Here is a 17608-nt window from a genome sequence, read left to right as displayed (position 1 = left end):
TTCAAACATACCCATTTTTGCTTCCCAAGATAATGTTCTCGACTTCCACACATTCTTCAAGGCTCCCAGAATTTTCGCCCCCTCCCCCACCCTATGATTCACTTCCGCTTCCATGGTTCCATCCGCTGACAAATCCACTCCCAGATATCTAAAACACTTCACTTCCTCCAGTTTTTCTCCATTCAAACTTACCTCCCAGTTGACTTGACCCTCAACCCTACTGTACCTAATAACCTTGCTCTTATTCACATTTACTCTCAACTTTCTTCTTTCACACACTTTACCTAAACTCAGTCAGCAGCTTCTGTAATTTCTCACATGAATCAGCCACCAGCGCTGTATCATCAGCAAACACCAACTGACTCACTTCCCAAGCTCTCTCATCCACAACAGACTGCATACTTGCCCCTCTTTCCAAAACTCTTGCATTCACCTCCCTAACAACTCCATCCATAAACAAATTAAACAACCATGGAGGCATCACACACCCCTGCTGCAAACCTACTACATTCATTGAGAACCTGTCACTTTCCTCTCTTCCTACACGTACACATGCCTTACATCCTCGATAAAAAACTTTTCACTGCTTCTAAAAACTTGCCTCCAACACCATATATTCTTAATACCTTCCACAGAACATCTCTATCAACTCTATCATATGCCTTCTCCAGATCCATAAATGCTACATACAAATCCATTTGCTTTTCTAAGTATTTCTCACATACATTCTTCAAAGCAAACTCCTGATCCACACATCCTCTACCACTTCTGAAACCACACTGCTCTTCCCCAATCTGATGCTCTGTACATACCTTCACCCTCTCAATCAATACCCTCCCATATAATTTACCAAGAATACTCAACAAACTTATACCTCTGTAATTTGAACGCTCACCTTTGTCCCCTTTGCCTTTGTACAATGGCACTATGCAAGCATTCCGCCAATCCTCAGGCACCTCACCATGAATCATGCATACATTAAATAACCTCACCAACCAGTCAACAATACAGTCACCCCCTTTTTTTTGATAAATTCCACTGCAATACCATCCAAACCCGCTGCCTTGCTGGCTTTCATCTTCCGCAAAGCTTTTACTACCTATTCTCTGTTTACCAAATCATTTTCCCTAACCCTCTCACTTTGCACATCACCTCGACCAAAACACCCTATATCTGCCACTCTATCATCAAACACATTCACCAAACCTTCAAAATACTCACTCCATCTCCTTCTCACATCACCACTACTTGTTATCACCTCCTCATTAGCCCCCTTCAGTGAAGTTCCCATTTGTTCCCTTGTCTTACGCACTTTATTTACCTCCTTCCAAAACATCTTTTTAATCTCCCTAAAATTTAATGATACTTTCTCACCCCAACTCTCATTTGCCCTCTTTTTCACCTCTTGCACCTTTCTCTTGACCTCCTGCCTCTTTCTTTTATACATCTCCCACTCATTTGCATTATTTCCCTGCAAAAATCGTCCTAATGCCTCTCTCTTCTCTTTCACTAATAATCTTACTTCTTCATCCCACCACTCACTACCCTTTCTAATCTGCCCACCTCCCATGCTTCTCATGCCACAAGCATCTTTTGCACAAGCCATCACTGCCTCCCTAAATACATCCCATTCCTCCCCCACTCCCTTTACCTCCTTTGTTCTCACCTTTTTCCATTCTGTACTCAGTCTCTCCTGGTACTTCCTCACACAAATCTCCTTCCCACGCTCACTTACTCTCACCACTTTCTTCACCCCAACATTCTCTCTTCTTTCCTGAAAACCTCTACAAATCTTCACCTTCGCCTCCACAAGATAATGATCAGACATCCCTCCAGTTTCACCTCTCAGCACATTAACATCCAAAAGTCTCTCTTTCGCGCGCCTATCAATTAACACGTAATCTAATAACGCTCTCTGGCCATCTCTCCTACTTACATACGTATACTTATGTATATCTCTCTTTTTAAACCAGGTATTCCCAATCACCAGTCCTTTTTCAGCACATAAATCTACAGGCTCTTCACCATTTCCATTTACAACACTGAACACCCCATGTATACCAATTATTCCCTCAACTGCCTCATTACTCACCTTTGCATTCAAATCACCCATCACTATAACCCGGTCTTGTGCATCAAAACCACAAACACACTCATTCAGCTGCTCCCAAAACACTTGCCTCTCATGATCATTCTTCTCATGCCCAGGTGCATATGCACCAATAATCACCCATCTCTCTCCATCAACTTTCAGTTTTACCCATATCAATCTAGAGTTTACTTTCTTACACTCTCTCACGTACTCCCACCACTCCTGTTTCAGGAGTAGTGCTACTCCTTCCCCCTTGCTCTAGTCCTCTCACTAACTCCTGACTTTACTCCCAAGACATTCCCAAACCACTCTTCCCCTTTACCCTTGAGCTTCGTTTCACTCAGAGCCAAAACATCCAGGTTCCTTTCCTCAAACATACTACCTATCTCTCCTTTTTTCTCATCTTGGTTACATCCACACACAGTTAGACTCCCCAGTCTGAGCCTTCGAGGAGGATGAGCACTCCCCGCGTGACTCCTTCTTCTGTTTCCCCATTTAGAAAGTTAAAATACAAGGAGGGTGGGTTTCTAGCCCCCTGCTCCCGTCCCCTTTAGTTGCCTTCTACGACACGTGAGGAATGCGTGGGAAGTATTCTTTCTCCCCTATCCCCAGGGATAAATTTCAAAGTAGCCTTTACAGAAAATAGATAGTCAATCACTTCTTGAAGATGAAAATTTAAGTATTAACTGTACATTCTTTCCAAGACCTCTGATCATTTCTGCTGAATATTGCACTTATTTTCAACTGTAAATGCATAGCTCCTTTAACAGTGTCAGTATTTTCCATTTAAATGATAAATACTTGATGCTACCTTCAGTTTCACAGCCATGTGACCATATTGATATTTCAAAGCTAAAAAAGATGAAAATTTTCTGCCACAAATACTAGGGTATTTTGTTGGCTGTGACGTGGTTTCTAAGAAACCCAAGTAATACTGAGAGAGGTTACAGCATTTTCTTTCCTTATGCACAAGCTAAACTGGGAAAGGAGGAAAAGCTTAGCGCAAAGGACTTCCATTCAGGACAGCCTTTGTATAACTCCTCACCACATTGAAACACTCTTCTCTAAATCTAAAGGGTAATTCATCAAGAATTACTTAGACCTATAAGTAAAAGAAAAAACTCTCACCTTCAGAAGTGGCATTAAGCAAAAGAGGTGTTAATTCTTATCTCTTTATTAAAATCCCTGATCCTGCTTTATTACAATCATAAAAAAAATATCTGTACAATTATATACATGTTATAAATGCAACTAATAAATATCTATATTTTTCACTCCACTAGTACAGAGCAATAGATAATGAATTTTATTTACATTTTTTTTCCACTTTGAAGCCATAAAAGCAGTGTAAACAGTCGTGCTTAGCATAGGAACATCTGAACCTAAAGAAGTGAACAAGAATGAGTGAATCAAAGAAATCTAGGAAAACAGTACTTTGAGAAAAATGTCAGTTTTTGTGCTTATCCCACTAATGTCCACTAATAAAGCAACTTACATCAATACATCAATGTATTATGAAGTGTAAATTCAAATGATAATAATAATAATAATAATAATAATAATAATTATAATAATAATAAGAACAGCAAAGACGCAGAGATTAACACATTTTCAATCAATGATTACTACAAAAAGTTTCTCTAAAGGATGCCGCAGAAGTCTAGACTCACAGGCTAAAGAAAACATATAACAATTAAGTGTACTAGGTAAACTTTACCAGCATCTTGGCTATATAGACAACCTATATATACAGTACGTATTATTCCAGTTATGGCTAAACTTTATCTTGCATCAGAAGGGCAGACACCTTTCATTATGTATTCTGATCATGATGACAGAAAAGAATTTAAAGAATTCTGACTATACTGCATTGTGTAAAATGCTGAAAGTAGTATATTGTAAAATAAAATATAGAATATTCATGTCCTACCATACCCTTAAGTCTAAAAGTATGGCAGGTTTCAAGTATTCAGAGAAGACAGACTTTTATAAATCTTTAGGAAGGAAGACATTCAGTGACTGGTTAAGGAATCATATGCAGATAATGGTGAAGCACTTTTTGAGCAACATCTTAGCTTAAAATAAACACAATCACAGACTAAAAATACACTTATAAACCTGTCCTTTTTTTGTCTCTCTTTTTTTACTTTTAACTTCCACTAGTAAGATGAAAGTAAAGATGTTCATGAAAAGTTCAATTTTTACCCTTTGTAATGATGACAGGAGGGATCTGTAAGATGTTTCATTTCATTCACAGAATTGGAGGTAATGAAGGATGAAAAATCATTTATTTACCATTGGCCGACCCCAATATGCATCAGAGATGGAGAGAGAGCACTTGCACTATATAGATTCTATCCTCCTTTGACCATCATAAAATATACAAGACCAGCACTCATTCATAGGATTCAGTGGCTAAACAGTAACCTGTCCAGGCCTTTGCTATCACGGTGCAGTGATGAAGTAGTACCAAGTAACCCTTCACTCATGTTTATTCAATGACTACTGAAGTCTATGCTTTAAGCTTGTTCATGTCTGGAATCAAGAAATACTTTTTTCAAAAATGAAAGAGAAAAATCTAAATATGCCTAAAGCTTTCTGTTTACAGTAATGATACTGTATTTCATCCCTCTGACCCTAAATTTCTCACTTGGTGAGAGAGCCATACAAAAATTTGAGAACCTACCCCAATTCATTTTAGGGCAATAGCCCAAGACTGAAACATTTGACCTCATATGCTACACTATAAATAAGTCTAAAATAAATAAAATAAAATAAAATAAAATAAATGTCTAAAATACATGATAGGATACTTGTATGGTAAATATGCTGGAGCCTTGTCTGCTGGAAGGTGGAGCAAACCTGTTCTGGAGTACCAGTTAACCAATGAGGTAAATAACATCATGACCCGAGACAATTCGAGAATTTTTGGCATCAAGATGAAACCTGCTCTCTGGAAAAAACCTATGACTGTGATAATGAATTTTTGAGATAAGCAAACCCACTTGCCTTAGTACTGTTAGTCTGATCAAATGGGCTGAAATTATTGAAATTAACCCCAAAGGCTTCATCATATGCTGTCAAGTCTTCTTTTGCTTACATTAATGCACAAGGTCTTCCCCATCCTGCAATGAATATGTATAGGCTAGGAGGTTTTCTTCAGACCCAGCCTTACAGCCCACACATTTCTATGCAGAATATTTCTGATAATAACCATGGTATTTGAACTTCCTCAGTTATATATTTTTATTTAATCAAAGAATTTAGAACTAGTCTACAAAAACAGAAAAATACAAAACACATATAAAAAGTAATTGCATGGCTAACCATTACAAAAATCTAAGCTCTCTCTCATATCTTGGCAAGTGACCACACTGTTGTCTCGTGAGAAATGAAAAATTACAATTTGTGCCAAAGAAAACCCGAGAATAAAAGGCAAAGATAGTAAGCCAACGTCTTTCAAGACAGGACCAAAATTAAAGACACCACAAGTTGCCATCAAGCAGATCAGCATTTATGGACAGCACCATCAAGGGAGTCTAAACGAATATGGTTGATGGGTCACTTGATGTCACTTCCTTTCCCTTGTGACATAATAGGCTTGAGTAAGTTGTGCATGGTTGTCGAGTCCTATTAACAAACAGCTGGTGTCACTTGTTTTGCAATGAATGAAGGGGTTGATAAATCTTATGTATGCCTTACTTTGGGGAGTAAAAAAAAATTTTATCCCCATTAAGCAAATGCTCTCTCTTAGATGCTTTTACAGCACTGTTTGCAGGTGTAAAACATCATGTCCACATTCAGGGTTAAAATGTGAAGTTAATGGGTAACTGCTCACATTAAATAACTACATAAAAATGATACTAAATGTAATCTTAATTCATTGCAACAACTGTCCACAATAATGATGACTAAAGGCATACAATTCATACATCTCTTCATTAAATCAAGAGCTGTTTGCTTTTCCCATAGTGAAGAACACTGCAGGAAAAAGTGCTGCACTTCAGCAACAAAATACCCTAATATACTCAATTCCAACCTTTAATCATTTGCTGCTTTTACCAACTGAAATATGTTCATTGTAATGATTTGTAAGTCTTTCATATGCTCAATTCACCTGGTGATGTTGGGATAACATTACAGATCAGATTCTTTCATAATGCTTGCCTTTAATATCTACCATCATGTGGAATCTCAAATTACAAATACAGTTTTACTTTATGTTTCACAGGTTTAACAACTTTCCAGAATCAGAATAGTATCAAAATCTCTGCATCAGTTCAAATAATGTTATATCCATCAGTGACACTGATATCATAAAGGAGATTTTGCATCTTTTCCAAATCATATCAAAATTCCAATACAATGAGTTTGTATTCAGTGCTCCTAGTTAAACTGCCATATCTCATGTGTTTTCATTAAAATCTGTTGAAATTTTACCGAAGATTTTTTTTTCATTCATGTTCATTGTTCCCTGCATGAGTGGGGCAGTGTGAGGAACAGACAAAGACATAGCCTCATTCACTCACATCCACTCTTTAACTTCCATGTGTAATGCACTGTAACTAGATCCCTAAGAATATTTCATATTGGCTCCGTATCACATCACATGTTGGTCCCAAATTACTTTACAATCTATTCCATTTATCCTACTCTATAATATACTGGCATCTACCCATTGATGTAAATGGTAAAATTCTAGTTATCAAATCTGAGATTCCTATACTGGTAATAAGCTTAAAACACAAACGTACAGATGTCTTGTATGTACCGAATGTATTTACTTTTCATGAAAAAGTCAGTTGTATCGTGCATATAACAAAACGTTGAAATATAGTAATCTTCTATATGTATTATGGGAAGTGATTACTTAAGAGATACTTACATTAAAAGTCCTTAAAATGATTCCTGGGTGTAGCTGCAAATTCTAAAATGATTGTGTTCATATCAAAACTGTTCTTCCTTAAGCTAAGTCTGTGCTCTTCTCAAAACTTCAATTATATATAAATATCTGGCTCAGTCGCACACTCATACAACAGAGTGTCACTGTGCAAGTGGTCTTAACATTCATTTCATTCAGGATTTTGTAAATCACCAAATCTTAACATAAAGAGAACATACAGATAAACAGGAAAACAAAACCAGTATTATAAAATGCAAGGTTATATATGACGTACCTGCTATTGGTTAATACAGTACCTGGAGATAAAATATAAAAACCTCTTCTTTCATGGACCACAGGTCCATGAATTGTGAAATTATTGATAAATTTTGAAATGCTACGGTGTGAGCTTGAATTCAAAGTATTTTCTTACCTTTTTGATCATGTGCCAGGTAGGCCTTAATGTGGCCTGTCTGTCAAAGAGTATTTCATGTCTCTCCAAATAATTATGTCTGGGAAAGTACCATAACTTCATCTTCCACATTCATCACCATTTTGCTCTATATATTATCACATATCTAGGTAGATCCCTGGGTCATACCACATGTCTTCTACCATCATGATACCAGAAAAACCACTGAAGCTGTTGCATCGTTCATTTTCATAATGTGCCCAATTGACATTTACTTTTTCCACCAATCAAATATAGACTGAAATACCAGCCTGAATTCTTTGATTTTTACAAAAACTCTATGTGATACCACTCTAGTAAGTTTGAGTACACAGTGAGATACACGTGGGCATCAGATCTATCGTACAAGAGTGGGGAGGAAGTAGGACACTAGAGGGACCCACGGGGGTAAAATTTCTTAGAAGTATCTTTCCTGCTCCTCTGTATTCTGTGGCTGTTTTTGTTTGTTACTGTCCATGTTTCAGAGCATACAAGAAGGTTAGTCGATGTGCTCACACGAACTTCAATCTTCCTTGGTATATTGGTGTCTTACATTAGTGGATAAAACTTTCTTGTGTTTGAAACTGTTACAGGCATACTGTTCTCATATATTTCAATATTTGTTTTCAGAAAGTTATTCTCTGATTCCCTTTAAGGTGCTCTTCCTACATATCGGTGTTACATTCTCTTTCATCACTAGAAATTACTATAACTTCCAATTTTTTCAAAGTTTTTCTCCATTGCCATATTCCATACATCAACTTCATTTTGAAAGACTTGGACGACTCTGTCACTGAAGACTGCACATATGCAAGTTGTCCCTCAAGTTTTGAAAACAAAATTTCTCATTATCCAGTATGTGTGTATGATGAAAAATAAGTTATAGAGAGGGGATGTTTCCATGTTCTACACACTATTTTATACAAGTGAAGAAAACATCAAAGAACTAGGAATTATCATAAATCAATCGAATTCAAGGAAGACAACAATACGATGGTACTTTCAAGCCAAACAATGAGTGAAATCATAATGAAAACTTCCACAATGAGAAACAAAGGAATAAAATTGAAAATGTTTAATATATTCATATGAAGCAAAGTATACATTTTAATACATTACATTCTAATTCAATACTTTCTCACACCCTACACTCTACATCCTGTTTTCACACAATACATTTCAAATGTTTTGACTCTCTCAGCCATTCTACTGAAAGAGATCTTTTTTTGAACAGTTTACAATTCTGTAGGATATATTGAATGTGGGTGGGTTGGGCCATTCCTTGTCTGTTTCCTTGCACTACCTCGCTGACATAGGAGACCGATTAAACCAAGGCATGTGAAGCGTCTGGGGTAAACCATGGAAAGTTTGTGGGGCCTGGATGTGGAAAGGGAGCTGTGGTTTCGGTGCATTATACATGACAGCTAGAGACTGAGTGTGAATGAATGTGACCTTTGTTGTCGTTTCCTAGCGCTACCTCGCATGCATACCAGGGGAGGGGGTTGTCATTTCATGTGTGGCAGGGTGGCGACAGGAATGAATAAAGGCAGTAAGTATGAATTATGTACATGTGTATATATGTATATGTCTGTGTATGTATATATATGAATATGTTGAAATGTATAGGTATGTATTTGTACGTGTGTGGACGTGTACATATATACATGTGTATGTGGGTGGGTTGGGCCATTCTCTCGTCTGTTTCCTTGCGCTACCTCGTTAATGCAGGAGACAGCGACAAAGTATAATAATATTTGTATAATATATAATAATAATAATAATAATAATAATAATAACAATATTGAACAAAAAAAATTCACACCTGATGACTTATTTTTTCATAACTTTCTTCAGGTCCTTCACATCTTCAGAAATCTTTCATTATGACCCAAAATGCTCATATTCCTGTAATTTCAACTTCTGTACATCAAACCATACTTGAAAGTTTACTTCCCCTCTCAGATTCCTTCACATTGGTTTAAAACTCTTTTGCTAATAATGATCTTTTTAATAAATCTCTTTTATCATTAATGGCAATCCCAAATCCACTATGTGGGTCAGGTGCATACAGCTCTTAGGTTGCACAGAGACATGCTCACCCACAGCCACAATTTGCCATTCTCATTAACATGGGATGGATTGAATACATGCATTAGGGTTGTCAAGATTTTGAGATTTTCCATTTTCTGGCCTTTTTACTTTTCATCATTTGAGGGAAGTTTAGAACAAGTGGCTGCTAAGTTTTTGACGTCACCATTCCTTTTATTATATATTACCAGTATTATGCAGCGTTTCAGTACTTGACCATGCACATAAACTGGTTTTCCCTCTATGCATGACCATTATAATGCTAAGTGAAAATCACAGTTTTCATACTGAGGTCCTAAACAATTTTTTTCCCGGAGTGCGTGGGTGGAGTTGTATCAGTCATGCAATAATCAGTTCAGCAGTAAGTATTGCATCATCTCGTTCTAGATGGTATGGTTTTAATGAAAATGAGTATGAAAATACATTTTCTTATACAGAAAACTGATATACAAAAAATTCATTCAGATTATATTTCATAAAAGTTGCTGTTCTATCACCTCATGGGAATCCAACTTTTGTAAATCTCTTTTATGCTGATGGGAAAACCTGGTAATTTTGAGCAAATTTTCATTTTATGCTCAGAACAAACAGGAAAAAAAGAGGACTGTATTTCACCTGTGCAAGACAACCATGATGTGCATTGTAGCTTTCTCAGGGTTACTGTTCAGCTTTACCTTAAGGCAAGTACCAACAACACGATGCTAAACTGTCATCAGTACCTTCCTCTTGGCCATATATTAGCTCACACACTGCTTCCAATCTGCAGACATCTGTGAAGTCAGTCAAAACAGCTATGCTGTGACTTACTACATTATTCATTTATTCACTTTCATAATCTGTTTTGCACATGAGTGCTTCTGTTATTCAAAATGCAAAGAAGAGAGTTAGGTCATATAATATGCTTTACGTTAATAATGTGTATCAAGAATGGTTTGAATATGCAAAGAACAAACCACATTCATTAATCACTAAGTCCAAAGACTTAGTGCCACACAGACTTGCATGAATTGCAATTATTCATTGCTAGAATAAATAATTTGCACAAGGCTTCAGGCTCTAGTGCCCATGAAAGACTCCAAACCAATGTTTTGTATTAACTTATGACCTGAGCTGGACTTGGAGTGAATGGTGCAATGTGATGGTGGGAAAGAACCACTCTCTGTTCACACTTATTTGGAAGGACGTCCCAACTTTGGTTTTGATGAGGAGAATCTATGGCATTTAACATGTCACCATGCTGTGGAAACCTCAAACTGCACTTGTAAGTTTCAATGATAAGGTTATCAAAACCTTATCATTGAAACTTACAAGTTTCTACCAAATCTCTCTTAACATTAGGTAATTCATTCAGTGCAGCAGATCAACTTTCTTGCAGTCAACTTCTTCTTAAGATTTAAATTTACCGTTTTTCATCAGAGTATCTTCTGCTATATGTTTAACATCACTTTACATTTTAAAATGTTTTCAACCACACATCTTGCCAATATACTGGTCTTACTTCAGATCTTTCTAATATCTTCATTCTCTATTTGTTCTCTTAAATCTAACCAAATTACAAAGGTATCCATCTGTAGAACTCTTCCATTCTGCCAACGTGATCCTACAAAAACTAATTTCACATCCATTGAGAGAGAAAGAGCACTCCATCAGTAAACTTTTTCCACTTTTTAACCTCAAATTCTTCTCCCTTGCATAACTTATTCTTAAGTGCAACTTTTTTATTCCCATCCTTACTCCCTAATATCTAACCTTATCATGAACTTCTAACCTCCTTCATTCGAACTAATATTACAGTATGATGATATAATTTCAAAAATAAGAACTTTGTTCTTATGCCACTCAAACCCAATTCCTACAAAGGGCATTAATGTAACCTACCACTATACCTTGCCTCTGTTAACAACAAAAAGTGTATATGCATTCAATAAGTTAGGCAGCTCCCACTGTTTGTTCATTGTTCATAGTTCATAGTTCACTGATATCCTGCAATAATTCTTCTTCGAATGTATAAAGCTCCATTCACAAAAAAATATAATAATTACAATGGTGACAATACACAACCACAATGCACTACAACATGTTTCATAAAGCTCACTCATCACACAAATAACCAAGAATGGCAGTACTATTTTTAAAGTAAAGCATTCACAATTATTCCAAGCACATTAAAGACAGTCAAGACTTCCTTACGTCCTTTCCTATTAACCTCATCATGTTCACTTTCTACATCTGTAAATGCTGAACATAATCTGTCTTTCCTCAAGAATTTTCTCCATTTCTGATATAACCTATTTGTACATGTACTCACTTAAATGCAAATATCTACTCTACACACACTCTTCTCTTCACGAGTCACCTTGTTTTTCACCTACAAAGAACACAGTAATACTATTAACATTATCAAAACACATTTCTACCAAATACATTGCTCACTATACTATGAAAACTTTTTCCTCTAATTCTTTTTCATTTCTAATCCACTACCTATGGTTCTTAAATCATTATCCCTAATAAGATCTTCAACCCAAAGATATTTAGTGTGCCCTCAGTGTGGCAATTTTAATTACATATATAAAAATTTAATTAGCTTTATGTCTTACAATTTGAAAGAGCTTTTTATTGGGGGGTTAGAAATATATATGAATAAAAAGATTGTGGTTGAGAGCAGAAAAGGGTGGTTTGGACATATGGAGAGAATGAGTTGGAAAGTTTGACAAAGAGGATATATGTGTCAGAGGTGGAGGGAACAAGGAGAAGCGGGAGACCAAATTGGAGGTGGAAGGATGGAGTGAAAAAGATTTTCAGCGATTGGGGCCTGACCGTGCAGGAGGGTGAAAGGTGTGCACGGAATAGAGTGAATGGGAATGATAGGGTATTCTGGGGTTGACGTGCTCTCAATGGACTGACCCAGGGCATGTGAAACACCTGGGGTAAACCATGGAAAGGCCTGTGGGGCCTGGATGTGGACAGGAGCTGTGGTTTCAGCACATTCCACATGACACCTAGAGACTGATTGTGAGCAGATGTGGCCTTTTTTCATCTGTTTCCTGGCACTACCTTGCTGAAGCAGGGGGTGGCAATGCTGTTTCCTGTGAGGTAGGGTGGCACCAGGAATGGATGAAGGTGAGTAAGTATAAATATGTATATGTGTATATATATGTTGATATGTATATGTATGTATATGTACATGTATTGGTCTTTCTTCATCTGTTTTTTAGCAATACCTTGCTGACATGGGAAATGGCGTCATCAAGTATAATAAAAATACTTTCCCATGTCAGCGAGGTAGCACCAGGAAACAGACTACAAAAGACCCATCCATTTATATACACACTCTAATACATACACGTCCATACACGTACATGTACATATCAACATATACAAACATATACATACACAGATATAGACATATATACACATGTACATATTCATACTCGCTTACCTTCATCCATTCTCAGCGCCATCCTACCCCACAGGAAATAGCATCGCCACCCCCTGCATCAGCAAGGTAGTGCCAGGAAAAACAGACAAAAAAGGCCACATTCGTACACACTCAGTCTCTAGCTGTCATGTATAATGACCTGAAACCTTAACTCCCCATCCACATCCAGGCCCCATAGATATTTTCCATCATTTACCCCAGACGTTTCACAAGCTTTGATTCAATCCATTGACAGCATGTCAACCCCAGTTTTTATTTTCATCTCATCTTGGTTACATTCACATTCATTTAGACACCCTAATCTGAGCCTTTGAGGAGGGAAATCCTTGCTTCACTCCTTCTGTTTCCTCTTTTAGAAATTGAAATACAAAAAGGGGAGGGTTTCCAGCCCCCTGCTCCCACCCCTTTAGTCGCCATGTATGACACGTAGGGAATATGAGGGAAGTATTCTTCGTACCCTGTCCCCTATATTATGAAGTTGTTTGTAAGGTGAGCTTATCAAATGAACCAAAGTTCATGCCACAATGCTAATAGGTGCACACACAATGTGTCCCTTCTAATGGCATAACAAATACACATTTCAATCATGTTAGAATATACAATAATGGGAGTTCTGTTATTCATGTACATTTATGTTATTCATATAAATTTATCTACAGATGCTCATAAAAATCTGTACACAGATGCTCCCGACAAATGTCCAAGTACCTTTCTGATGAACCAGTCAGATCTCGGAATGGATGTAAGTCAAACATATGTCAGTATGGCACATAGAATTCGTATAACTGTGCAGCATTCTTTTACCCTACTCAATTTCTATCATGATTATCTCATTTTTTATCAACCAGCTTTGTGATTCTGTAGTTTCTTTTAAGCTTTTATTTAAGATTCTTTAGTTCGCGGATTGATTCATCCACATTCAATGTACTTTTTGGCAGCTACTTAGTCAGCACTTGCTGTGAAGTTCTCGATGTAATCTCTCCCGCTTGCTCCTTCAAAGTCTCAAAAAGACTTCTAGCCTTCACCTGAATTGTTAGTAAGCTTAGTGGTACACATTTTTGAATCTGATCTTTCATCCACAGAATCAACAACTTTTCTATTTCGTGGATGGGTCCATGTCACTGCTTTGTTATTATCATAGACTTCATACTTGCCAAACCTTTCACTGATTCATGTATTTTTCCTTTGTCCTTTAATATTGTGGAGACTGTTGAATGGGACAACTGTAGATCACGTGCAATCACATTAACTTTTTCCTCCTTCATATTGGGTGATTACCTTCATTTTCAATTCCCAATTGAGCATCTTCCTTGGCTTATCGCCATTTCCATCAACAAGTGATGGGTTTTCCTCTTCCTTGTCATCTTCTTTGGGGTTTAATACAAAAATGGTTTAATCCAGCATGAAAATTCGTTAGATTTCCTTGAATAATGTGTGCTTACTGAATAGTAACTAGAGCGTGGAGAGGTGCTGTCATGTACAGAATGCCGGGATCATCTGACATTCTTTATCATACACACAGCCAGCCATTAGCACTGGCAGATGTATGGCCAAGCGTAAATTTTATATTTATTTACATTTTTTTACATTTTTTTTATTCATATTTAAATCAGCCCATATGTAGGGATGGTCGTAAGTCACATAAGTCGTAACTCGGGAAGTATCTGTATATAATTCTATATACATTTTCTGTGCCAGCTGGGAAGTGCAAAAATAATGGCATTTTGATGGCCCCTGACCAGGTGATTTAAAGAATATTGGTTAAGAACACGAAAGCATTGTCTGAGAAGTCAAACACTTCTTTATGATACTGTTCCACTATTTACTGGGCTTGGTATTTTTAAATGCCAGAGACCATATATGGCACATACAGCACATCAGCAGTCAGTGGGTTAATGTACTCTTTCCTCATTTAACAAACTTCATCTTTCATCATGTGTAATTTCCCAAACTTTTAAGCCCATGCTTTTTATTAAAACTTCCTTTCAGCACCCATCTACCTCCTTCTCAAACAGCCTTTTCTTCTCTGTTCATTTTTTTCATTCTTTTTATTCTATTTGATTCATTTACTTTCCTTTTACTCATAGCCATCAAAAATAAACATACCTTCCATTGCAATGATAAAATAAGCAGGACATTGTCTACACTGGCCCGCAATTTAAAGAATTTGATGAAAAACAAAAAGGTCAATTTTCTTTTTGTTTAATTTTGTTGGAGCTTGAAGCAGTGGAATTCTAGTGAGTATAGCAGACAAAATCAAATGAAAGCTGAGTTGTACCATCTTGCCAGTTGTATCTCAAGGTAGCAACAGTTAAGGATAGGGATGGATTCTGTGGTACACTTTTTATGTATTTTAAGCAGGGCTAAATCAATTATTTTTCTTACTTCTGAGAGGAATTGGTGTAATAATGAGTGATAATCCCTCATCCAAAGACAAGATGCAAACACACACCTCTGGCATTTTCTCAAGAGAACAGTTTCCACCTGAAAAATGATGACAACAAGAAATTTCTTCAACAAACTCATACATAAAATTCTTAAGACTGCACAAAAAGAATGACTGGATATACTACAGCAAGATTTATCACTATGCATATACTACCATTAGCTGTATAGAAGTTTATGCAGAATTTCATAGGAGGCATTGATAATACCCCACGAAACAAGGGCACGAGTATAGTTTACATGAGCTCCACTGAAAAGCCGACTGAGTCGACTTCCACGAGCATGATAAACATCCCAGAAAGTCTGATGCATGGATTGGAATGCTCCTCCAACCTGTTAAATGCAAAACAAAAATTAGTATAAGACCAAGAAAGGGTAATATATAACAATGAAGGGAGTAGCTGCTAGTGAATAAGAAAAAAATCCAGTAGTGAAGTGGTATTGCCATGTCAAGTATGGAATGATTAACTGTTTTTAATTATAGAGAGGAGGAAGAGATATAAAGAAATACTGGAAGTTTGATGTAGTGTGAACAGTATTTGTTTGTTACAGGGAAAGTTTTACACTCATACTTCATCATCTCTTAACATTACATATATGTTTTTTCTATTTTATTACACTTAACTGCTGTTTCCCGCGAAGTGCATGAAGTGAGAGAGTCTGGGAGGCTGGTTTGGTGAAGAGAGGAGAGGTGGTGAAAGCCTTGCAGAAGATGAAATCTGGCAAGGTGGCAGGAGTGGATGGTATTGCAGTTGACTTTGTTAAGAAAGGGGGTGAACGTGCTGTTGATTGGTTGGTAGAATGTTCAATGTATGTATGGATCACGGTGAAGTGCCTGAGGACTGGCGGAATGCATATATAATGCCACTGTACAAAAACAAAGGGGATAAAGGTAACTGTTCAAATCACAGAGGCATGTTTGTTCTTGCGTATCCCTGGAAAACTGGATGGGAGAGTATTGACTGAGAAGGTGAAGGTATGTACAAAGCATCAGACTGGGGAGGACCATTGTAGTTAGGGAGGTAAATGCAAGAGTTTTGGAGAGAGGGGCGAGTTTGCATTTTGTTGGGGATGAGAGGGCCTGGGAAGTGAGTCAGTAGTTGTTTGCCAATGATACATCACTGGGGACAGATTCAAGTGAGAAAATGAAGCTGGTGATTGAGTTTGGAAAAGTGTGTAAAAGGAGAAAGTTGAGAGCAAATGTAAATAAAAGCAAGGTTATTAGGTTCAGCAGGGTTGAGGGACAAGTTAGTTGGGATGTAAGTTTGAATGGAGAAAAATTGGAGGAAATGAAGTGTTTTAGATATCTGGGAGTGAACTTAGCAGTGAATGGAACCATGGAATTGGAAGTGAGTGATAGGGTGGGGGAGGGGGTGAAGGTTTTGGGTGCAATGAAGAATATGTTTGAAGGAACAGTAGTTCCAACAATATTATAAGGTAGTGAGGCATTGGTTATATTGTACAGAGGAAAGTAGATGTGATGGAAATGGAATGTTTGAGGCCAATATGTGGTGTGAGGTGGTTTGATCAAATAAGTAATGAAAGGGTATGAGAGATGTGTGGTAATAAAAGAGTGTGGTTGAGAAAGCAGAAGAGTGTACTGAAATGGTTTGGACATATGGAGAGAATGAGTGAGGAAAGGTTAACAAAGAGGATATATGTGTCAGAGGTAGAAGGAACAAGAAGTGGGTCACCAAACTGGAGGTGGAAGGATGGAGGGAAAAAGATTTTGAGTAATCGGGGCCTGAACATGTAGGAGGGAGAAAGTCATGCAGAATAGAGTGAATTGGAATGATGTGGTATACCAGTGTCGATGTAGTCAATGGACTGAACCAGGGCATTCAAAATGTCTGGGGTAAACATGGAAACATCTGTGGGGCCTTGATGTGGATAAGGAGCTAAGGTTTCAATGCATCACACATGACAGCTAGAGAATGAGTGTGAATGAATGTGGCCTTTTTCTCTGTTTTCCTGGCGCTATCTTGCTGACACAGGGTGGCGATGCTGTTTCATATGGGGCAGGGTGGTGCTAAGAATGGATGAAGGCAAGCAAGTATGAATATGAACATGTGTATATATGTATATGTTTATGTATGTATATGTTGATATATTTACATGTATGAGCATTTATGTATATAAATTTGTATATGAGTGAATGGGTCTTTCTTCATCTGTTTCAAGGCGCTACTTTACTGATGCAGAAAACAG

The 17608-nt window shown here is 37.2% G+C and overlaps 1 protein-coding gene across 5 annotated transcripts in view; it reads right to left on the bottom strand.

Annotated features, from left to right (window-relative positions):
- Positions 1–3250: 3250 nt before the first annotated feature.
- Positions 3251–17608, bottom strand: part of LOC139761691 (mitochondrial nicotinamide adenine dinucleotide transporter SLC25A51) — a 28939-nt gene continuing 14581 nt past the window's right edge. For 4 of the 5 annotated variants that reach the window (XM_071686034.1, XM_071686035.1, XM_071686033.1 and 1 more), the window contains 2 exons: positions 15641–15733; positions 3251–15439 (listed from right to left, as the gene is read on the bottom strand). In XM_071686034.1, the coding sequence (XP_071542135.1) occupies positions 15212–15439; positions 15641–15733 (321 nt within the window). In that variant the 3' untranslated portion in view covers positions 3251–15211. Of the gene's footprint in view, positions 15734–17608 lie in introns of all 5 variants that reach the window. The other variant, XM_071686037.1, reaches the window with a different exon arrangement.

The sequence above is a fragment of the Panulirus ornatus genome, chromosome 41 (assembly GCF_036320965.1).
Source record: "Panulirus ornatus isolate Po-2019 chromosome 41, ASM3632096v1, whole genome shotgun sequence".
Lineage (NCBI taxonomy): Eukaryota > Metazoa > Arthropoda > Malacostraca > Decapoda > Palinuridae > Panulirus > Panulirus ornatus.
Note: the sequence above shows the minus strand (reverse complement) of the source record. Positions and strands in the feature narration are given on the sequence as shown.